We start from the raw sequence: 24,145 nt of genomic DNA on the forward strand, positions 1-24,145 counted from the left end.
AAGCCTTTGGGAAGTTTATTGAATTCAATGGCAGGAGGTCTCTAGGTCTATGATCATTAAAACCCAGTGAGTCACCACATACACACCTTGCTTCTCAAATTCTTCAAAGAGATTGAGGCTGGTAATGCTTGGGCCAGTGAAGATGATGTAGTTCTTCCCAGAGGCATTCTGACAAAGGCTTTTGGCCACCATACTGTGCAGCTGCGGCTTGTTCTTCAAAGCATCCAGCCCGTCAGCACCACTCCCTTCTTTGAGATGGACATAAATCTTAAACGAGAAACAGGAAGAAAAGTCAGAAAATTACAATGAATCCAGAGGGAGAAGATGCAATTGCTAACATACCTTCTCATCTGGACACAAGCTGAGGATCAAGATAGCAGATACTCTTTATAAACTGCTAATATCTAAAGACCGTTTCAAGGGGCTGTTGCTTTAAAACCACCCCAGGTTAGCTGGCATAGCCACCAATAAGCACAGGGTCCTTTGTCTCAGCTCAAGGGCTTCCTGAGGTTTTTGCCACTGTCATTGTGCAGTTTGAAGACTGTTTACTTGGCAGGAAACATCTCAAGTCATAGCAGAGATTACATGTTGTACTGAATCTGCATTGGCTTTATTGCTGCCAGCAAAAGAAGACATGGAAATTTCAGTTCCAAAAAAAGTCCTCTACTAGATGACCAGAAGGAAATGGCCCATTAGCTTCCCTGCAGTACTGTTCACATTTATTTCTGCTGGCAGCAACCATTTAGGCTGCAATGCAAGTAAGTGTGTATGAACCCCTGTAAGTGAAACTGCTCGGGCACAGCACTAATTCCAAGATCCTTTACTTTGATCAGGATTTGGAGACAACCCACCAGAACAGATTGAACCAGGAAGCAGGGTACACTGCAATATGCTGCTTTAATAGTGAAATAAATGCCTGGCTCATTTGTAAGGCTGCAGTAGCTCTAGCACGTGTGCTGCTGCTGTGCAATTCACACCACTATGCATGGCAAGACAGCTGCCACCATCATCTGTAGGTGGACATGCATTAGAGGGCAGGAACATTTATCCTTAGTAACATTACTGTAACTGAACACAGACAACTAGCATGGTCACACCAATTGAAAGAGCACCGAAGGAAACTATTCCTGCTTTCCTACAAGTGCTCTCTCTAGAAAAGGAGACTTCTGCATTGCCATTCAGAAGGAGAAAGCACATAACCCTTTCTTTGTACAGAAGCCTTTGATTCTATTTCACTGACAGTATTTTACAAGCGTAACTTTCACCAAAGTTGAACGCCTATCAAAACCAACTAGGCATCTGACCTTCATCTTGTTCCAAAAGTCAGGAGAAATAACCTGCTGGAAAGAGAAATGAGAAGAAGCAGGCCCTGTATTCAGTCACTCGAGTGGCACTGTAACTCCATGCTACTTCCAAAGATTTAAACACACAAACACAAATGCAAATTTTCAGTGGAAAGACATGTATTTGCAACAAAACTCAAATCTGCAGAGAAAAAGATTAAACTTGCTAAATATTCAGGGGTAGGGAAAAGAAATTGTGCCTTGTTTGCTGGAGTGATGTATCCACAACATTTTGTTAAACTTGCTTAAGACATCAGCCATCCAGAACACACAGCATTGCTTTCCTGTAGATGCCATTTTATCTTACCAACAGACTCCTTCATAAAATAAAATTCATTATAATGTTCAGAGAATAAAAATACTTGTATGTTTGCAGTAGTGCTCTCTGTAATTTTTGATATATCAATGATCTTAGAAGGAAACAAAATTAAATTAAAAAGCTTCTCCCTATTTTAGATGGTGCATCACCCAGCACTGATATTCTAGGGATATTAATATAATATTCCTTAGCTATTCATCCATCATGAAACAGACCCCAGAGGAGTGTGTTATGTATGAAATCTTTGAGCAGTGATGTGTGCTTTGTATTTTGGAGTAACTGTAGTGCTGAAGAAGAAAGTTGGTGCAAGAATAAATACAAACTAATTCCAAAAAAGTAAAGTGCATCTTAAAGGAAGTCTTAAACACACATTACTTAATAAATAAATAAACAAACAAATCCCCTTTTAATAAAAATAGTTTCCAGTTGAGGACATAGGCAGAAATGTTCATAGACTCTCTGACCATGCTCCACTCCCTTTTGAAAGCTGTCAAATTTGTGCTTTCCCCAATGCTAAACTTAGGACTAGCTAATTATGATAAATCATTTAGATTATTAATTATGACTCAAGAGAGCAGTTTAACAGCGGAATGCATACAAAGGGCAGATTGTTCAAAATTTACAGCAAAGATTGTGTGTGTGATTATTGGCGTGGAAATTAAGATCAGGTTACTAGTGTGGCAGCACAGAGACCACACATCAAGCCCTTTAAAATCTGCAGACAAGGAAGAGAAGACAAAAAGATGCAGACAGGTTAGTTTTGACCTTGAGTCAGTAGTTGAGCTGAAAACAAAGCAGGCATCTGTAAGTCTAGGAAAGCGTCCTGCACTTTCCCTCCTGTATTACAGTAAGTCTAAGCTCCTCAGGAGTCCCTGCTACTTCATGCTGACTTTGTGCTCTCCGCAGAGCCTGCTGCCAGGGGATGAGGCACTCTGCTGGCACTGGTGGGGGCACCACCTGGTCCCTCACCATGGGCTGGTTTGGGTCTGCATGCAGCTACTCTAAAGAGCAGCTAGCTGTCCATGGCGTTATCACTGTTTTCATACCAGGATGCTACATGTTCTGTACATCTTGCTAGCAGAGCTCTCTGTGCACCTGTCACCCTCCCTTTGTGCTCCCCTCTGTCTCAAGGGTCCTTGTAATGGCCTCTTGGTGATTCTCCTTCCCTCTTGCTCTGTTCACCTCCCCAGTGTCCTTTACCCAACATCCATACCACTGCTGAACATTCCCTCCTCCTCCAATGTTCAATATATACCCTTTTTTAATTCTCGGGCACTCCTTTGCCTATTAAAGCACAGCCTTTGTTCCTGGCACAATTTTTCTTGTTTTGGAGAAGCACCGTTCAAAGCTTTGTTATGCTCAGCTCTATGGGGAGGATGGGGGTTGGAAGGCATAATGTTGGAAGGCATTAAGGATGCTGTGCTACTGTGGCTGGGCACAGACAACTGGCAATGGCATAGCTTCAAATATTCCTGCAAGTGCCTAAAATCCCATATGGCCTTTATTTTTCTTCTCCTTGCCCCCTCATCCAGTTTATACCATTCTACCTCAAATCACCAAGACCTCCCCACTGAAGCCCCCAGCACTCCCTCACATTCTGTAATTCACCACAGAGTTAGCAGTTAGCAGTCTGCAGACAAAGCACGGAATTGCCAGAAATTGACTGCAAGACCTTCATAGGCGCAGTCAGAAGCTGCTCCCCTGAAACTGTTTGTTAAACCTTTCACCAGAGCTGCTGGTTTGCCTTGTGACAGTGTTAGAGCTTTGTGCCTCGTCCATGTGCTCCAAGAGGAAAAGATCAGCAGCAGTACAGGCTGGACAACTGCTGCTGGACAACAGATGGAGATGTTGGCAGCAACATCCTCTGCTTCTGCGGGTGACAGTCAAAGCAATGTTTCTCAAATATCTGCAGAGATCACATTTACTGTGCAGCTTTTTCTAGTGGCTACTGATACTTTCGATCTACAACACCAAATGGGATAATTTATATAGACGAAGCATCATTTCTCTTAAGAGACAAGTACAAGCTGAAGCTCTTTGTCTTGCAGTGCTGGAACAGAAAAGGAGCTTTCTCCAGTCATCCTTCAGTTCTTATCGGAAGAGCTACACTTTAAATTCTGCCATCTTTCTATCTAAAGGGCAGCCCTACTGCACCAGATACTTCTAATCCAACATTTCTTAATACCACATGCACAATACCAGCTCTCTCTTCTCACACCCTTAACTCATCCCTCAAACTCTCCTCTCTTCTGCCTTCATCTGCCAAGCAGAATCCTAACAGTCTCTTGGTCCCTAAAGCCTGGCAATAAAAGACCTTCACAGTCACTGGCTCTCCTCACGTCCGCTACAACTGCTTCTGCCTTCTCCCATCACAAATAAAAAAGTAGGTATCAATCAATATAACTCAATGCCAGAGCAACATGGTATTGGTAAGGACCACTTACCTACACAGAGGCAAACAGAAAAGACATCACATTTCTGAGCAGGAGATTCTACATGCTGACAGATGAGGGGCAAATCAATCACCTGTCATTCAGAAACTCAAAACAAATATATTTGGCTACAGAAGCAGGCTGTTAGAAGGAGCACTAACAGAGAAAGGAAGATCTCAGAGTAGACATCCATGCCACAAGCCAACAGAGCCTTCCTTGCTCTGTGCTGGTGATTTACTGTGTGGAAAATTCATGTAGCAGGTTCATAAGATCTTGCTAGAAATGGGGTAACAGATGAGCACTTAGGAACAATACTTGCATCTTGACCACACACTAAAAACTAAAACATTGACTGTTCTGTTGATAATCATAGCTCAGATAGCAAATTGAAAGCACTTGTGAATAGCACGTCCCAAATATTTCGCATTCATGTATAATCAAAGCACCCGAGGGTACAATTCTCAAATAAAATAGCTGACATTCAGAAGATAAAAAGGGCAGGGATGGTAACAAGCAGGAGTAGATTTTGAAGGCTACATTGTGCAAAATATCTACCAAAAAGTAGTAGGTGGTAGAGTTGACACTGAAGGCCCAGTATGGCTAAAACTAAAGCTTTGTTTTCCTTCCCCCGACATCCTTCCTTCATGTGATTTGTCCATCACTGAGGACACCACAACATCCTACCTGTATGGTCAATCTACAGTCTGTGGATCACCAAATGCAGACCTCTCTGTATCTTTTCCCAGGCCAGCCACATTTAAAGCAGATTCATCACCTGTAACACCTCTATGATAAAGCCTTTCCTGTTCTTTCAGATACTTAAGAACTGGCTGGCTTTCATCTCAGCTACCTCAATCACCCTTTTGCCTGGTCTTGCGTACATATATCTTGACACCGAGGCAATATGTCAGGCAAATAACCCTTTGCTTTGACCGTGTCAGCCTTCTGACAGCTCCCTCTTCTTTACAGCATCAAAAAGAAGCGGGCCTGGAAGATGGAGACAGGCCCTTGCAGTTTGTCACTCTCTATTGAGCTCTTCCTACACCTTTTCAGTATCCTGATTCCCACCTACGCTTCCCTGAGAAGCCAGACACTCAACTATTGTTGCCAAACAAGGCCATTTTTGCTCCTTTGCATTACTGACCTGGTAGTCAGAAAATCCCCAAGCAGCACAGGCTGGAACTGAGCAATAGCCTTCCCTCCCACCCAAAAACAGACGGCAAATGCATGTCAGCTCTGGGAGGGACCTTTGCATTTGGTCACACCTGGATGTTTGTTTTTCCCATTCATCTAGAAAGACAGCAAGCTTTTAAACTCCACAGAAATGAATAGGGCTGGCCCACCACACATCTACAAAACTACCTTCCTGCATAACACTGGTGAGCAAGAGGATTACAGACTTTTAATTGATACCTGAGATTCTCAGATGCTGACAACAGAGAACCACATGCTTTAAAAAGCCAGAGCCTGGTGGGAGCCAGAGGAAGAAAGCAAATAGGATTTTCCAGCCAACAGTGACTGGCAAATGAAGGCGATCAGATTTCCTGGGATCCCCTCCCAGCCAAAGCCTGACCTTGAGAACCCGTCCAAAGCAGCTGCTATATCTGTGCACTCCAGATGAAACTTTTTCAGCAACAAGAGAAATTATCAGGGCACTGTTTAAAGAAACCCTTCAGCTCACACTGATCTCTAAACAGAAGTTAAGCAGCCAGTAACACCAACATTTCTAAGCAGCTTTATTAAAAAATGCCATTCTCCCACAACTCCAACCTTGGGAACTGAGTTAATTCCAGGTTTATTTACCCTTGTTTATCCACCACAAAAGGGAACGGGTAAGAACAATTACAGCTTACCAGTGACTGAATGCATCTCTGTGATGTGTTGTGAAATTATAAACTCTTTGGGGCACCTTCTCAGCCTCCCTAAGTTCTTACTCTGTGAAATCAGCAGGGCTATGAAGTATTCAAGCTAACTCTACTTACCCTATTTGGCATCAAGAAAGAACTACAGCATTTACTATAAAAGTATGATATATGCATTGTTTTCTTTTATTTTTGCTGCAGTTGAATGATGCAATAAGAAATGAAGACATGCTGCAGCAGAAACAAGCAGCAAAAGGTAGCAGATGAGGCACAGCAGTTTGAGTCAGGAGAGCTGAGGTTTATTCCCAGCCCTGCCACTGGTCCGTGGAGTGACCTCAGGCAGCTCACTGCAGCTCTTCAGGGACCTGAAAAAAAGTCCCTGAATTGCTTACCCTCTCAAGCATGGGCCACCCTGATCCGGGTTGAACTCATTAAATACCACCATGGTACAAACTGATAATAATTCAGTAATGTGGCAAGTCTCAAGCTGCAGCAATACAATTCTTTTTTCTGAAACTGTTCTGACTCATCCCTTCTTCAGGATGAACAGTGGAAGATGGAAACTCAAGTTCAGGCCCTGCACAAGGACCTAAAGGACTTCATAAATCTGAGACACACGCTTCAGAAGGATATTAGTGAAAATGAAATGCATTACTGCTGGAACTTTCTGCCAGTGAATAAAACCAAGTGCAGAACCCATAAATTGGGGGGGAAGGGAAATACTGCCCAGAATAGCCTCAGAGAACAAATTGAATCCCAAAGAACAAGAAAAGATACAGGCATCCACAAAGTCATCTCTTCTCATCCTCTGTCATGACGTCACAGTTTTCTAAGCAAATAATTAGGCTGATGAACTAATTCCATTACTGCCTATCATAGTGATTAATATTGCCCGACCATCCCTTTGCAGTGCTCTCTACCATCTATATATTGCCTTCCATTTTGTTGATTAATGGTGCTGGGCCAGGGACTGCCTTTTGGGTTGTCCTTGTGCCGTGGGCCTACGGGCCTAGGCTCTATGGGAACACCTCCTCCTGCCTGGCTCTGTGGTGTTCTGTGCAAGGCAGCAGCTGTTTATGCTTCCTTCTGCTGAAAAAAAATGACAAGGAAACACTCTTATTTGTTCCTTATGAAGAACGCAAGAGAAGGAAAGAGAAAACATGATGTGTCCTACCAGTACAAAATAACTAAACCTGAATATTTGGGAACTCTCATCAGTTTTTCATGAGCCCTATTGCTGTACCAAAAATGAAAGAGAGACCTAGCAATCATATACAGGTGCATCTTTTGCAAGCAAGAGTTCAAGACTATCTGTGAAAAAAAATTACAACCTGACACATCTACAGATTTGGTTTAAATACTTACTCAGCAAATACTTTAAAAGGAAACACTTCTAAGCTACTGCAGCCATTTAAACTGGAATCAAGGTATTAAAATACTAGTTTGAAAAGTGTCTCAGTGGTACACAGGGAAATGTATTGCATGGTCAGCTCATTGTCTGAGCTTGTACTTGGATCTGAGTTATCCTGAAAAAGGTAGCCTGAAGTGCTATTGCTACCTAGTGTAGCATTCTCAAGGGAAACAAATATAATCATCCTGCCTTTAACAGGACTGTGACTATTCAGTGCCTTCCAGACTAGGTTCCCGCAGCACCTTATAAACCCTAAATAATCCTGTATTTAAACACAGCATAGCCAGCCAGCCAAAAGAGGTCATTCTTCTGCTATATTTAGCATTGATGTAGCCTGGCCTTCTGTGTGGCCACGGATGGGAATGCACTACCACCTTCATACTACAAATGCAGCGACAAAATTCCTCGAGTGGGATGCCCACAGCCACCGACCAGATGTGTGGCAGAGGCAGGAGCTCACTAGTCCTCCCACTTCCAATCCACATGCTTTGAAGAAAGCGGGTGCCTTCAGTTACTGCCTGACCATTGATTTCATTTTAATGTCATTTATTTTAATGGAAGTGACTGCAATCTCCCCAGCGCTGAGCAGTCCCAGAGCTGGTTTAAGGCTTCTCAACAGTGTCAGCTGAATCAGCTTTTTCTGCCTTACAAATGAAGTCTCATAGCCTAATAGAAGGTGGGCTTCTGTCATGGAAAGGAGCAAAGCAAAGAACGGGATGCCTGAGGTACTGGAAATAGAGATTGCTGTTCTTACTGAATTAGAGAGAAAGAAATAAGAAGGCCTCAAGTCCTGTCCTGTAGCACTGGCCGCTGCCACCTTGATCTCCAGCATCAAGGACAGGTGAAACAGGCAACAAGATCATGGCAGTTTTGCTGCCTACTTTGCCATAGTCGTCCTTCCTGCAGCAAGACATTTATTTTCATTCTAAACCCCTGGAAGGTTTTGCTCATGTTTGCAAGCTGCTGTAGACATGCATTTGCTATGTTTGAATGATCTGTCCTTCCTGCATGTTCCCACTTGGCCAGTTGACTGTGAAAAAAAGATACTCAACAACAAGGTTATTCACTGAAAAATGATGCTTTGCTTTGGAAATTCTGAAGCAGAGATACAATCTGAAATTGAGCACCTGTCTTAAAACAAAGACTTAATTGTCAGTGTGGAGTCGAGTTATTCATATGACAGAACACAGTTGGAAAAGTAGTCTAAAGTATGTGCACTATTTATTTTATGCACGTATATACCTCTGCACCTTCTTATACCCACAAGCAGTATCTTTTAATGCTGCTTCTTTTCCATGATTGACTTACTGAGCTGGATGTTTAAGCAAACACTATTTGCCTAAAAAAAAAGGCAATCAAGGAGAAATGTTTCATTACAACAAAAACATAATTGAGACTTTCATTCACAAGATCAAGCAAACAGAAGAATTTAGGGAGTCAAAGAGCTGTAACTCCTAACATTTGCAACTATCTAGTGAGCTGTGTACCAATAGCTGTTCACAGAGTGGCTTAGTATGTGGCTTCAAATCACTGATACCAACTTTACATTAGGAAAACAAGCCAACCCTTTTTGCAGTCAGAAAAGCTGATCACTGGGAAAAATTGATACCCCTGAATGGAGATTTTTCACATCAGGCTAATTATTTAGGTTAAGAGGATCTTGCTTTAGGCCAAGAGTATCATGAAACTCCTGAGGATGCTTCCATCCTCAAGAACCGGTCACATATTGTTCAGTTCCTTCTGCTGCTGGGGCTGCCTCACCTTTTTATAGCTATATATTTTTCAGACTTTTGAAACTGCTTGATTTATGAAGTGTTTGGTGTCATCTTTTATCCCAAATAAAATAATCTCTCATGTCATCATGCAAAAACAACGAGGGACAGAATTCATCCAGACATCATTACAGAATTTCTATGTATTTCCAAGTAGGCACCTAAGTTTTTTGACATCAGGTAAGTGACAGACTAGTCAGAGCTCAAATATCGGACTATCTTCTTGTTTAGGTCAATTCTCTTCATACGTTAAACATAGAAATAAGCTCTTTTTAATACAGCAAATAAACCAAACAACCACCAAATGAGTGCTTTGGATTCATCACAATCCTTCAGAGGTGTGACATATAACTGAACATAGCTCTTCAAACATATGTTAATTGAAGATCACCTCATCCCCAGACTAAGTATTTCCATTTTAGTATGAATATTCATGTTCCTGTATATTCTTTTTCATGGTTCTCTAAGGTCCCTCTCACACAATCATTTTAGCATGGAGATAATCAGAGCCAAGTCACAGAATGAAAATAGAAGGCTGTTAAGAAGATCCTGGACGTCATCCGGATGCAAGTGAAGCGTGAGTATCTGTTTCATTAAGGGAGAAAGAGAATTAGGGTGGTGCTGGGCATCTACTCTGCTTCAACTGACATTCCATTAATTTACTGTCTCAATGGGCAGGAAGGGAGATGCAACGTAATTACAGCTCAGCATCTGAAACCTTTGGCATTTCTGACGACTTATTAGTCTGGTGGTGGTTGGCTGGGGGGAGCATGGCAGTAGAGATAGCAAACTTTGTGCTCTCTGTACACCTTCAATAAACTGTGTCTGGGACAGGTGGAGTTCACCTTGGTGATTAGGGACACTGTGTCTGTGTAGCAAATGACTTTCCAAAAGCCTGGAGAGTGGAAACTTCCAAGGACACTTGATGAGGTAAATCTATTTTGTTTTGGACAAAACCGTTAAAATCTGGACAGAAAATGTATGATCCTCATGTCCTTCTTCCAGTGAATAATACTGCTGAAAGTACAAACCTTTTTTTCCTAGACAGGCTCTTTTCTTACGTAGCTACTCAAACAGTTGTAGCGATTCACAGCTCAACTTGTACTGTGAATTCAACCACAGCAAATCCGCAGGCCCCACAGGTCTGACATGCATTCAGCCTGGGTGGTCAGCGCTACCAGCACCTCAGCATTGCTACTCTGGGGCATTCATGACACCAGGTTTTCATGGAAGCTCTTGGGAAAAAGACGGTTCAGAAATTATCTGCCCCCTTACCCTTAGGTACCAAAATAAGTGGCCAGATTTTCAAGGGTGCTCAAGAGTGCTCAAAAATACACCAGCAACTGGGGAATCTGAGAATCTCAAAAGTTGTCCCTAGTGCTTTACAACACTAAATACAAATCTCTTAACACACCTCCCACTCAAGTTTGTATCTCATCTTGAAGTCACATCGGATTTTATTTCTTTGGTAGAGAAGTAGAGAGGTGTGAAGAGATGTAAAAGGAAACCCTGTTACTAAGTTTCTCCCAGAAAAATGGACATCTTGATACCATATTAACCTATCCTACTGGACACGGCTGGCTATCACAGTCGCAACATTATACTTGGAGGAAGAAGCTGGCCCATTAGAAAGGACAGGAGTCACAGTACCTAGACCTTGTGATAAACTTAGGATGTACAAACAGACGGACCCTTTAACTCTGTTTCAATTTAATTAGCTTAGGACTGGCAGCCAGATGGATTGTATTACAGACAGGCACCCTCAGTTAAATCATCAAGCAAACAGAGCACTGGGAACTTCTCATCACCCTCCTTGGGATCAAGTATCTGCAGGCACAAGAAGCCTTGCTGAACTCTGCCTGTAGCCCCTGGCAAGGCTATGGACAAAAGCAACTGTTATCATTCTTCCTGCAACACATTCAGGGGCCTGCTAGGAACTAAATCAAGACACCTGAAGAGGTAAAACCCACCTGGCAGATAAAACCAGTGGATGAGCACTGCCGAACCCAAAGGCTGAATTTCCTCTTTTTCCTCTTGCGCAGCTCCCTCTCTGTGCATGTGGCAATGAAAACAGGATCCTCATCAATCAGGGGCTCGTGTAGTACCTGCAATTGGATAGAAAAGAGGAGAAAAAAAGAAACCAAAGAGTTCATGATTGCTGAAATCCTCCAAGCAAATACAATCCTTGTGTTGTGCTTGTGCACATCACTTCCATACAAAGACGCAAAATTTCTTTTGTTCAGTGCTGCCACCCAACAAAAAAACAAAGCCTGGCCGAGCACACTCTGTTGTGGATGGCTGCTCTACAAGTGCCTTCTACCTCTCACCATCAGCTATAGTTCAATAGCCCTCCGAATTGAGGCAGTGTTAAGGGTGGGGAGATTGTTAGTGGCATGCCGCTCCAAACTTCATCATCAGCTTCATCTTGTTTGGCTGAATGTCTTCCACCCAAGCACCCCCTACAATATGTTGTAAGGTACTTGGTTACAGCAAAGGAAAACACACAGAAAAGGAGAGAAGTGAAGGAAAAAAATATATTTTCTGCTGCCACTTAAGAAGGTGGTGAAAAGATAGAAAACATTTTTTCCTGGTGGCAGCAGCCTCAGGGAAGGCTCTCTTGCCTCAGGAGCTGAAAAATTTGACACAAGGAGATAGAAAGATAGAAGACCAGAGAGGGGAATAGAAAAAGACAAGGTAGACTGGAGAACACAATGAAAATCTGTGGAAATGAAGCAATTTTTGCATTCTGCATCCAGATGTGATTCCCGATTGCTTATAGCTGTTTTGCTACATTTCTCTCCATTAATTCTGCACCAGAGTTATTAGATATTACACCATAAAAACCACCTGCAGAAAAGCACCGTTACTTCCCTCCAGCTCACAGGTAGCTGGGCATTACGTCCACATCCTTGATTGCACAGTGTGTGAATTGTCTAGCAAGTCACTTCTGAGAGCACAAATGCTCTGAAGCTGTTGAAAGGTCTCAGCTGATGAAAGCAGGTTTCAGCTGACCAAACCTGGACATCTGCATCCAAATCACACAGCAAGCCCTGGGAGGCTGCCCTCTTAGTACACAAGGGGGACGCATCTCTGTAGGACATAGCTCAAACCTTCTTAAAGACATGTGAAATAGATGGGTTATCTCCAAAGGAGCCCACTCTTTTCCAGTGACTATCACCCCACAGAGACAGGGCTCTGATAGAGGCATCCACAAGGCAGAGGCTGTCATGCCATCGGAAGGACCCTTTCCACGCATGCACGCATGTTACTTTTGTGCCCATCTGCATGTATCCAGTGGCCAAAATGAGAACCACGCTGTTATTAAAGCAGAGAGCACTGTCTGTAGGAGAGATGTGGTGGGTAAGCAGTTAAGCACCACTGATGAGCAGCTGCTGGCCTCCTGAACACAAGATGTTTGCTGAACATCACTCTGTCAGCCCAAAATAGGCATCTGTGCCCTCTCTGTGCAGCGGCGGCTGCACGCTTTCATTTATACGCACTCCACTTCTTAACGGCTCATAAAACATTCACAGGACCATCTGAAAGCACTCTTGTGAAATGCTCAAATTATACACACCAAAATGCAGATGCAAGCAAGGAGTGTCGCATACAAAGCTATTTGTTCTTAAAGCTGCAGCTGCCCCACTACCCCACTGGAGCCAAATCCCATTCCTCTCTCATTCCAGGTCCCCTCGAAACACTGCTCTTCTTTCCCAAACGTCCCCCTTGGGATGGGGTTGGATACACTGGTAAGAATTCGGCAGCTTTGGAAAGCCCCTCTTACTTGCCAGATGGTGTGGTTGAGCTGCAGTAATCTCCCCCCTGTAGGATGAGGAGCAGCAGAAAGCAAAGGCTGTCTAAGCGTCATTTGAAGACATTTTTTACCTTCTGCCCTTAGCTTGGCTCCCTCTTCTGCAGCACAGCATCAGCTCTCCTCACAGCAGCTCTGCTGCATCCTGCTTATACCTTTTGCACTCCCTCCGCCTTCTAAGTCAAAGTAAGGCCTGTCAGTCTTAAATTTAGGAAGCAAATCTGAATTTTGAAAACATCTCCTCATCCTTCCCTTATTCATGCCCATGCTCAGCCCAGCCTTCCCCTGGGTCCCAGAGACTCCTCTTCTTTCTCCTACCCAAAATTTTATCTCATTTGCATTTCTCTAAAAGACCAAAGCTTCCCAGAAGCTCCTACAGAACTGCTCTTTGCTCTTGCTGAAATGAGGGAGCGTGGACAGGCAGAGAAATGGAAATGGCAACCTTGGAGCTTGCACTTCTTGCTTCCTACAGAAAGGGTGGGGAGACGAGTGTTGTGTTCGTTCCCCAACCACCACGTGCAACAGCTGTAAAGGACTTTGCAAGCAGGATGCTGTATGGGCTGTGCCTGTTGCTAGGACAGCCTATCCCCATCTCTTTTTCAAAGGAGGCAATCTGTTGCTTCTGGCACTGACATGGGTGTCTTATGACAAAAGTTATCTGTGTTGCTCCTTGCCAGATCCATTAGTTTATACTCCCTCCATCATCTCAAACTCATCTCTCTGCAAATCCCCATGCAGTGACACTTGCTCCCTTCCCTTTCCCCACTCCTGCTGTGTCTGCAATGCCCACTTTTCCAGGAGCAGGCTTACTGCCCCCACGCCACATTCTTCCCTGCTTTTCTTCTTCCTAGATAAAAATCTACTTTCAAGCTTAATTGACTCCCACACGTATTCTTGGCAGCCTCTTCAGAGTCTTTGACTCACTCTGCAAGCTCTCCTTTCTTCCTATTCTGACTTCTTTTGATGCAAGATATCTGTGGGTTTCTTCACAGAAATCTCCCCCATTTTCTTCTCCTAAATCCCCAGTTTAGTTGAGGTCTCTGGAACTCCTCATCTAGCTGCTTCACTCCCTCCCAGCTAGTTCATTGTTGGTGGGTTTTGCTTTTTTTTTTTCCTTCCTGTTCTTCACAGCCATCTTCAACCGTGATAGGTCTTCTTGCTGTCTCTTCGGTCTGTAACCCTGGAGAAACTGCCCCAGCCCACCTTGTCTCTGGCTTTTGGTGGGTACCATCCAGCTGTGAGCAGGGTCCCCCGGGGAACTGCACTTGTACACACATATTCACCTAATGCTTCTGCGACAGTAGCTTGAATTTCTGCTTCTTTGCCTCAGAGCTCCTCCCACCCAAGCTGAATTCTCTGCAAGCATCTGACATCTCTGCTGCTTGACTGTCCAACTGTCAGTTCTGGTTTTGTTACGCTACATTTGAGAGCATCTCCTTTCCCCTAAGATAACCCCTTGCTATCTCCTCTCCTGGTCCTTGCAGCCATCCCTCTCCTCCTGCCGCAGATCCGTGAATCTCAGTGTCAGACCTTACACCCAGGTCCCTGCAAGGTGCTCTGAGCCAGGCAGTGCCTGCATTTTCCACGCTTTCCGAATAACAGCTCTAAAATACACAGCTTTTCCAACCCACCCACTCTGTAAAGTTTTCATCCAAGGTCACAGACGCCTGGCAGCACTTCTTTTGGCCTCAGTATGAGGCAGCCCTGCCCTAATGATGCGTGCTGGTAAGCCCTTCTCCTAGGCCATCACAGCAGGCCGTATCACTTCTCTCTATTTCTCCCTGATAGCTCTCCTTCTCCAATATATCAGACAGGCTCCCTCCCTTCCCTTTCAAAGACCTGTTCAACCTATCCATATTTTACTGATCCTCTTTGCCATACTCAAAGGTTAACTGCCACCTCCAATGGAGCCATGATTTAAAGCTCCTCTCAAGATCCTCTGCCCATTTGTTCAGCCTTCAGTTGACTTTCTTCAGAAGAAAATCAGTTCTTACAGCACTCCATTGCCATTAGGTCATTTAAAAACAGCCACAAAGCTCCATCACTTTCTGCTGTCAAACTTTCCCTAAAGTCTGGCTTCAGCAGAAGAACAACTGGCCAAGAACTACGGGACATCAGAAATTTGCCTTGCTATTCAATACCCTTACTGTTCCTTTGCTTGTCCGTCTTGATCCATGTCTTGTACATGGCTGGCATCCTCTGAATACTTATCATCTTTGTGTTATGCTCACAGAACCTCAAAACAGAGCAGTCCTGGGCTGTGACCAGGATCCTTACTCACAAAGGATCTTTTTGAAAAAAGGGAAACTGAGACACAGGCATATGGCTTGTAATTTGGAAATTCCCAATGCCAAATCAACATTTAATCTTGAGAACACAGAATAGCTACAATTTAATTGGCCTGTTTAAACACCTTTATTTTTTTAAGAGAATCTGTTGCCTAACGCTGTCAACTGGTTTGGAAGAACTATGACACCACCAAGAGCAAAAATCAAACAAGCCCCTTAGTAACTAGCCCACTTAGAGCAAATGCTGCCTTCAGAGGACGAAGTTAGAATTATGGCTCTGTTTCTGCTATGGAGCTCATTGCCTGAAGGACTTAAATCAGCTGCACAAATGTGCTTAACTGCTCCCAGCCGACATTTCTCTGGGCAGATCCAGCCACGTCTGGTTCCAAGATGCTGAAGAGAAGATGCTTTGGCAGGAGAAGGAAGAGCAGAGTGCGCAGAGTTGTATACCCAACCTCCCCCATACCGACAACAATCTCGTGTAGTCACATCCTGCTGACAAGCACATAAATACTCAGCAGGCACAGAAGGGTATTTGAGCAGTGATGTTATTTTCCACATCTCTGCTTCTTTCTGGAATTCGGCTTATGTCCTTGGTAGGTGAGTACCCTTGAATTTGTTGCAGGGTACCTTCTGAGCTCACTCAGGGTGCCTTCCCTGTCTTCAGGTTTCCACTTGCAGATAGTAGCATAGCTACAAAGCTACGTGGAGCCAAGCAACAAGGAGAAGATTCTAGGAACTGAATCCCTAACTCCAACTTTTCTTGTTCAGGTACAGGCAGCAGCGATTTATACTTGAGTTGTTGGGGAGGAACAGGATGCGGAGAATATTCCTGTCATTCTTATACAATCTAGGTCAGAATACCACTTCTGTTATTTCTGAAATTGAAGCTTGCACTGATGATACACAATTACATGTTCTGGACTTTCAGTGCCTTCAAAGACTAGAAAGTAATTATTTCCTTCTGTTTGCTCAGTATATTTAGCAAAATAATTATAACTCACTAGATCTTCTCTTTGTTTTGGTATATTGGCTTCGTTCTCTCCCTCCCCTCAATCTGCTTTCATAAAAAGCGCAGTGTCATTTTTGCATGCACACTTTTGGGGGATTGCACATGAGGGGAAAAAAAATTCTGAGACTGAAGCTCAATTTAAAGAGTCTTTTCTAGCTCTCCAAAAGGAAAAGAGCAAAGCTACAGAAGAAATAACTAAGAAGGCAGGTGATGCACGGCCTGCCTGACTCCAGGACTGTTGGTTCTGTCCACAAGAATGAGTTAATGTGGTAGCCTCCTAACCCATGTTCTGCAAGTGCACATTGCCAATGGAAGAAAGGTACTACCAAGACTATCTACGAGCCCAAACAGCCTGTCAGCATTGAACAGCCCACATCATTCTTCTGCTTGATGCCATTTACAGGACATTGGCCTGAAGTTTGAGTATAGATTGTGGCTCAGGCACAAACCATCTGGATGCCAAAAGTCTTCTGTTTAAAATACAGGTGTAAATCAAGCAACAAATGCATTCTGAACTTGGGATTGCAGGTATTGCTGACTACAGAAACCTGGGCCCTTCTTGCTAAACTGCAAGCACGCTCAAAAGCCCATCTGAATAGTTCTTTCCCCTTGCTTCTTCCCTTTGTTTCCATGCAACTGGGTTGTTATTTCTAGCCTCACTGACTCTGACAACCTGGGATTGATGTTTACCGCAGTCTGCTAATCTGTACTCAAGACAATTTCCAGGGAGAGGTCTCTCCTGCTGTTTTGAGCAGATGGGGTCCGTGTCCCTTGAGACTGGTAGTGTGCAGCTCTGCCTGATGGCACCCAGAAGGGCGTTAGGCACAAGGCTCCTTCTGGGAGGAGGACTGGAATGTCCCTCAATAGGATACTGAAGCTACACCAGACTATTTTTAACAACAGATTCAAAACCTTTTTCTTTCTCTCGGTTATTTTTGAAGCAGTATTTTAGTGCTTTTTGTTCCGCTCAATACCACTGACACATGCTGTATAGAAATTACTGACGTAAACACTGAAAAGGGGGCACAGAAGTGAAGGGGGGAGGAAGAGAATTGGGCTGTCACTTTTTCCTCCTTTTTTTTTCTTAAAGTAGAATCTCCTTACCAAGCTTAGCACAAGCATATGCTTCGCTTGTGGAAATTTAGAGGTTTTATCACTGCAAACAGGACACTGGATTTCATCAATTCAGTTTTCAGACCTCGTTTGGGAAAGGGAGAAGGGATATACATGCAAATCAAATTTTTTCCTCTAATGGATTAGCACTCTCAGTATGTCCCACAGCACACCATTATAAGCATCTACATTAGACACAGTGATCACATTTCTGAACCCTTTATCTTGTGCCCATTGAAGTCAGGGGATAAGGATTAGATTTCATATCTTAATGGGAGCTTGGTCCCAATAATACCATGCTCCTAACAGCCTGTTCTGTCTTGATGGAAAGGCATCTAGCTAGCACGTTTTAGTGAGAACACTCTTGCTTCCCTTCTCCCATGTCTACCTTAATTGCTTTTTAGACAGATGAGTTGTCCTGGATTATACAGGTATGCTTTTTTATCGTCTGTAAAATAGACAGAAAAACTCAAATTACTCCCTGATCACTCCCAATCTTATTTTTAGGCATACCTCCATGGATATGACGTATCTATGTCTCCATTTACTTTGTGCAGTGGGAAAAGGTTATGCTTCAATGGGAAAACAGGAGGGGAAAGAGGAAGGTGCATATTACACCTTTTCCCAATGCCTGTGTGAGATCAGTTTATATCCTGAAAACAGAGAGTTGACTGAAAAGTTATTTCAAGCAGCAACATATTTCACATTTATTCCTTTTTCTTTCCAGACTTTCGAACATGACCACCAATTCCAAAAGGATTTCATTTGTACTGGAACAAAGTTCTTTTCAGCTGTACAGCTGTAGTCAGACAACCTCTAGCTTCCTAAGTTTCTATATTTAGTTTCTTACATTGTTTGCCCAGTCTCCAGAGCAGTCTTCCTACAGAATGTCTTTCTGTTATGCCCCTAATAGTATCTGGAAATGAAAATTCACTGAAGTCATTTACTTTATTTCTGGTAGTTTAGAAATATTTCCAGTTCACTGACACTTTGGCTGTATACACCCACAGCAGTAAGTTCTTCCGTGGGAGCATCACCCATCATCACAGAAAAGACTGTCACAAGGCACAGGCTGACAACTGCAGCAAGCAAAGGCACCTGCCCTCTGCTTATTTTGCCTTTTCCCACTAGTGGGGAGAGTGGGTAGCTGTGCTGCTGCTTCCCAGGAAGGCCTGGACCATAATGGCAAGCACCTTCCACTAAGGTCTAGGCTGGTCACTCCTAGCAACCCCTAGTGAGTCCCTGGCTCTTTCCACAGGCGGCTATGCTCTGCATTTTCAGTCACAGCAAGACAACCTAGAGCACGTAGGCTGTAGTTACACCTTTCCTTCCAACAGGTTAACTCTTACCTGGGCTTGTGAAGGTCTAAAAGCAGAGTCAAAGCCATTCTGCAGAGAGTCCAGGAAAGGCTGGATTTTGTAGAGGCCATGCGTTGTCTGGCTCGAGCGGAAGGCCACAATGTGGAAGTACTTCAGGATCTTTTCAAATCGTGATTGTGTCATGATAAGTGCAATGCTCTTGTTGCTGTAGAAGCCGCTGCTCCAGATGCTGAGAACGGACTCACAGTGGTGGATGCTGGTCGATATCATATAGCCTAGGAAGGCCTTCATTTCTGTCAAGGTGACATCAATCCAGGTATCGTCACTACCGAACCTCTCCTGATACTTCTTGGCATACATGTTGGTTTGGACCACCATGTTCTTTAGCACGTTGTCAGGGACAAAGAGTTGAAAAAAGTCCATGGCACTGGCAGTCAAGGGCATTTTCCGTGTTGGACCTAGGACAAAAGTAGGAAAGGAAGATAAGCTTGCTCCTGATCATCACAAGGCATGTTCAAACTGCATCAGCAATTTAAAGCAGGGCTAACATGAGTATCTGACATGAGTTAGCACATGCAGATCTGAATTAATTCCCTTGCCACAGTTGCAGTAGAAACACACGGAGCTCAGACATGACTACTTCAGGTCAATACACTACTTTGGATACCATTAGAAAATTCATCTGTGTAGACCCAACAGAAAGCAATGACTACTCAGTCGGGACGTTTTGAAAACCAGGCCAAAGTGATGGCATGGCAGCTAATTGCTTTGGAAATGTATCCATTGTCTGACAGATCTCATCAGGAAACTTCCCCTCTATAGTCTCTGTCTTCCTCTACATGGCTAGTGTCACTACCCCATATCACATGGAATATTTTTAAGCATTACAGTGCACAACCTGGTCCTCTGCCTCACAGAATGGAATAAGCCTCACAGTCCTATACTGTCATTGCTCTGGCTTTTAAATGATCTTGCACCTTTGTGGCAGATTTCAAGTATTTATTTTAGTTCATAAGAGGGGGTTGGTGGGAAAGAGGCACTAAAGGTTGGCAGCCCTGTATCAGTGTAACGAGGTTATCCAGCCAGACACTAGATTACATTAAGTCGAATTAGGAACATCACGCCTGCAATACCAGGGACACAGACACCAGGCCTCACAACCTTCTCTCCTCCAATCCCTTCCATGAGCTTATTAAGCTCCATTTTAAAAGGAATGTTTTTCATGCTCCCTGTGGCAGTGCTTGAGTCACCAGGTAAGGGCTGCAGGGACAGGGACATTCCCTCTTCTCCTGCAGAAGCTGTGCCACTGCCAAACACACAAAATCGATGCACCTGAGAGGGGCAGCACGGGCAGGCATAATGGACAGGGCAGTGCTAAGAGCAAGCAGCTCTACGTCCCTCTGCAGAAGGCAGCTGGGGGTAATGCTCATGACGCTAAGAGTTGGATACCATAAATATCGTGCCTTAGTTTAACAGATTCCCTTCAGTCTTAGGACTTTCTGAACAGTGTTCTTCCTGATGAAAAGCAGACAGCACAATTTATTGTTTGAAGTTCTGCCGAACAGGAAGGAGTCTTCCTAGCACCAGGTGGCTGACTGGGTCTCAGCATCTGCTCTCCCAGCTGAATCAGAGCAAGAGGTTTCCCATTCTGTGATCTGGAGCTGCAAAGACCCTCTAATGTGTTGGTCAGGTCACGTTCTTCTGTACGCCCAGCTTCAGTTCACATCCGAAGTTACAGCAACAACTACATCTCGCAGAAACATTGCACAGAACAGTAACGCTTAGGAACTACACAAATTCTGTGGTTGGACTTGCTCTAAGCCTGTTGCTCTACTTGGCTACAGTCTAGTGAACTCAAGCTACTGGAAGTACAGCAAGACATTAAAGAAATAAACCTTCAGATTGCAGGGAATGGAAAAAAAAAAAAAGATGTTTTTTCCAAATACAGTGGGGAAGGACAAATTAAAATGGGAAAGGTAACTTTAAATATGTGAGACTGAGAAACTGGAAGTGAAACAGTTCAGCTGAAAGCACAAGAATAAGAATTCCACACAAATCATGGTCTGGTAAAGGCAGAGCAGAAATTTCAGCTTAAATGATAAAAGGTTTTCAGTATCTGAAAACTGAAAACTATGGGGCTAGAATAAATATACTTACTTAACCTGAACTGCTATTGCAATAATAAAGCCTGTTACAAAGAGTTCTTTTCTTTTGATCAGGAGATTTATATTCTGCTAGCACACTCTAGACTGTTATAGCTGACATAAAATGCTCTACAAATGATTGTGCATGAATGACTTATAGTACATCACTCCCTCCTTCCCCACAACTTAATCAAGTTTTGACATTCTACAACAGATACAGCTTTCTGATAACAGCACACTGCACAGGATGTATTCCTAGTTATATATGAAGCCCCTGAGTAGCTGTTGAATTCACCTCCACTGCCCAGGCAATCTTCCCAGTAGTAAAAAGAGGTAGCTTTTAAATTCTTGTCTTTAGAAGCAAAAGCTGGAAGTGGGGGGTAACATTTAAAGTCTGGCCTACTGCCACCAAAATGTGTTCATAAAGCATTAGGTCTTACGAAGTGAAATATGTTGGTCTTGAGATAGGTCCATACAGACAACAGGTCTGCGCTGGATTTCACCTTTTGGAAGTCAAAAGCAGTCAGAAGCACAAAAATGTAATTGAGTACACTATGAAATTTTCAGCAGTGGCACAAGTTTACCTTGAAAAGTGATTATGGAAAACTGCCAGGTAGGCTGGATAAGACACTTTCTTTCTTACCCAGCAGAACTGCTCCAATCTGCACAGAGCATCTCCTATCTGCTCTCCCTCTGGAAATAAATATGCAAGATTGGTATCCCATTTGCCTTGCAGAACCCACACAGCTCTAGAAGCGAGCTGAATCACTTTCTGACTCAGTCATCAACCTAATTGTTGACTAAATATAATCCTGAAAGCCACTGTATAATCTTATTGTCTTAAAAAACAGCCTTTATTGGCCAAGTGAGCACACTTGATTCATAATTTACTGATATGCAATAAAAAACAAGAGTGACATTGAGTTTTTATAGGAAGAGAACTGAATTTTTAACATGAATTGGGTTTTGCATAGTTAATGACTAGTCTAAAATCAATTATTTAAATATGATCATCTAAGTACATAAATATAACCCATATACAGAAGAAACTGCGTAAAAAACCTAAATAGTGGATTCGCACTTTTTAAGGACTTTACATGGACTTACATGACAACTAAGCAGAAAACACTGATATGAAATAAGCTCGCAGTTCTATATATACACTGTTTACCTTTCAAAGCCTTATTCAGTCAAATAAAATAGTGGCTTTGACAAGTCTTCCATTTTCTTTTAACGAATGGGACTTCAATCAACTGAAAAAAAATCTACAGGATTTTTCAGACATTCAGAATGAATATATAGTTATGACTGTATATCAGATTTAGAGTTTTCTCTCTTTCCTTCCTTAGAGTTTCTATATGGAGTATATATTTATTTCTGTCGTGGTTTTTGCTTTAAAAATCAATCTTAATTTCCAATATCAGTCATAGAGTCAGAGCACAAAACTGCTCTTGAATTTCCAAACATGCAGCAAGGCTGAGTGGTCTGTGCATACCCAGGTGGGATCAGAGCTTTACGGAGTAACCTCTGGTTGGGCAGCACTCCTGCCAGCACTAGCACTTGGGGACTACTTTAAATCATGTTTGGCAGAGCATGGGAAATAACATGATCTTAGAATCACAGAATCATTAAGGTTGGAAAAGGCCTCCAACATCATCTAGTCCAACCCTCCCCCTACCAGTAGAGTAAGAAGCCTAGTAACTACCTCTAAATGGAACCCTCTATTTTCTGTTTTCCACAAGATACATACATACATATCTATTTATTTATTTATTTTCCTAAAGGGAAACTCAACAAAACAGAATAGAATATAGAATAGTGAACAATTCAGTTGAAAGGCACCTTCAAAGATCAAAAATACCAAATGCTGGACCACATCAGGGGTAATGAAAAATAAAAGCACGTGAAAGCACATCTTCCTCCATGACGATGCAATGCATGCACACATGCTTTCTTTCTTCCTCCTCACTTTGACCACCAGTAAAAACTTGCATGTGCAATCAGCAGCAGCCACTTTGCAAGTCACCACTGTTACTAGATCCCATTTTGACCAGATTGGTTCCACTTTCTGTTTTGCACTCAGAAGTAATGTCTGTGTCAAAGCCAACCAGCAGGGCCGGGGCTATTTAAATCATCAGGAGAGACTTAAAATAAATGAAAATGCTGAGCAAGCAAAGCCATTTGAGTCTCCATCCCGGAGGTGTGACTGTGGAGAAGAGGCTGGCACCTCGCCCTCAGACTGTGCATTGCAGGGAGCGTTTTGGCTCAGCTCAGCTCAGGGCAAGGCGCAGCAGCCTTGCTAGAAGCCAACTTCTCAGCAAACATACACGTTGCAGAAAAAAAAAAAAAAAAAGGAAAAAAATAAGATAAAATGAAGCATCTGTGTGACCCTCCTTCAGGCAGCTCCCCCTGAACCACCGGTGTTTCTCTTGGATGAGCCCTTGCCATCTGTATTTTTCCCACTGCTCCAGCCTCAGCAGTGTTTCTGGCCTTCCTCATTGACTGGGACTTTAGAAAAAAATAAGAACTTCAAATGAACTGAGCATTTCTTTACTTGTCTGGTTTGCAGGACTAAGTAATTTGAATGCACATTTTTAATAGGTTAATTTATCCCTTGCCATCTTTCCTGTTCTCATTACTGGTCTGATATTTAGTAGCTCAGAGTTCATAGGCTCAGAATAAAAGATGGAAAGTTTCAAAACCTACTTTAATCCATCAGTGCTCACAACATAACATACAAATCTTAAAGAGGTCAGAAGCATTGCCATTTGGGGCAGGGTGAATCAGATGTGTGAGGAAAAAAAAAAAAGGCTGTGGAAAAAAAATCTCTTTTTGCTCTGCTGTGCAAAAGACTTAGTGCTCGCATTCCAGGTGTCACTGAGGTTCATGACAAAATATCCTGTTAGCTTAACAGGCTGAGGTATTAACATATGTATGCCAATCCATATCGTACAGTCTGGAAACAAATCTTGTACAGAGCTAATCCAGGCTTGACTTTGACATTAATTTAACTTCATTAGCAACTGGGCAGACCCCAGGACTCCTGAATCATGCACATTAGCAGTGGAAGCATCAGTTTATGAAACTAGTGATTTAGAAGTCATATTATTGTCCTCTTTGAGCAAAAACCTACCAATTTATGGTTGAGTACAAAGATAGCACATTTAGGTGCATTATAAACAGACACATACCTAATGAACAAGTCTAACCAGAATCTGTTATTTTCTGGCAATTGGGAAGTATTTTCTCCTCTGACATATGGCAAAGCTTTCAAAGAGCAGGGCTTGAAAAGCAAATTAATTCCTTCATCCTAAGTCCA

At 43.0% G+C, this 24,145-nt stretch overlaps 1 protein-coding gene across 1 annotated transcript in view; it reads right to left on the reverse strand.

Annotated features, from left to right (window-relative positions):
* Positions 1-24,145, reverse strand: part of PGBD5 (piggyBac transposable element derived 5) — a 69,545-nt gene that overhangs the window by 22,303 nt on the left and 23,097 nt on the right. The window contains exons 2-4 of the mRNA XM_068676813.1: positions 18,713-19,140; positions 11,110-11,244; positions 87-267 (exon numbers count right to left, since the gene is read on the reverse strand). Coding sequence (XP_068532914.1) covers positions 87-267; positions 11,110-11,244; positions 18,713-19,140 — 744 coding nt within the window. The remainder of the gene's footprint in view (positions 1-86; positions 268-11,109; positions 11,245-18,712; positions 19,141-24,145) is intronic.

Source organism: Anas acuta, chromosome 3 (assembly GCF_963932015.1).
Source record: "Anas acuta chromosome 3, bAnaAcu1.1, whole genome shotgun sequence".
NCBI lineage: Eukaryota > Metazoa > Chordata > Aves > Anseriformes > Anatidae > Anas > Anas acuta.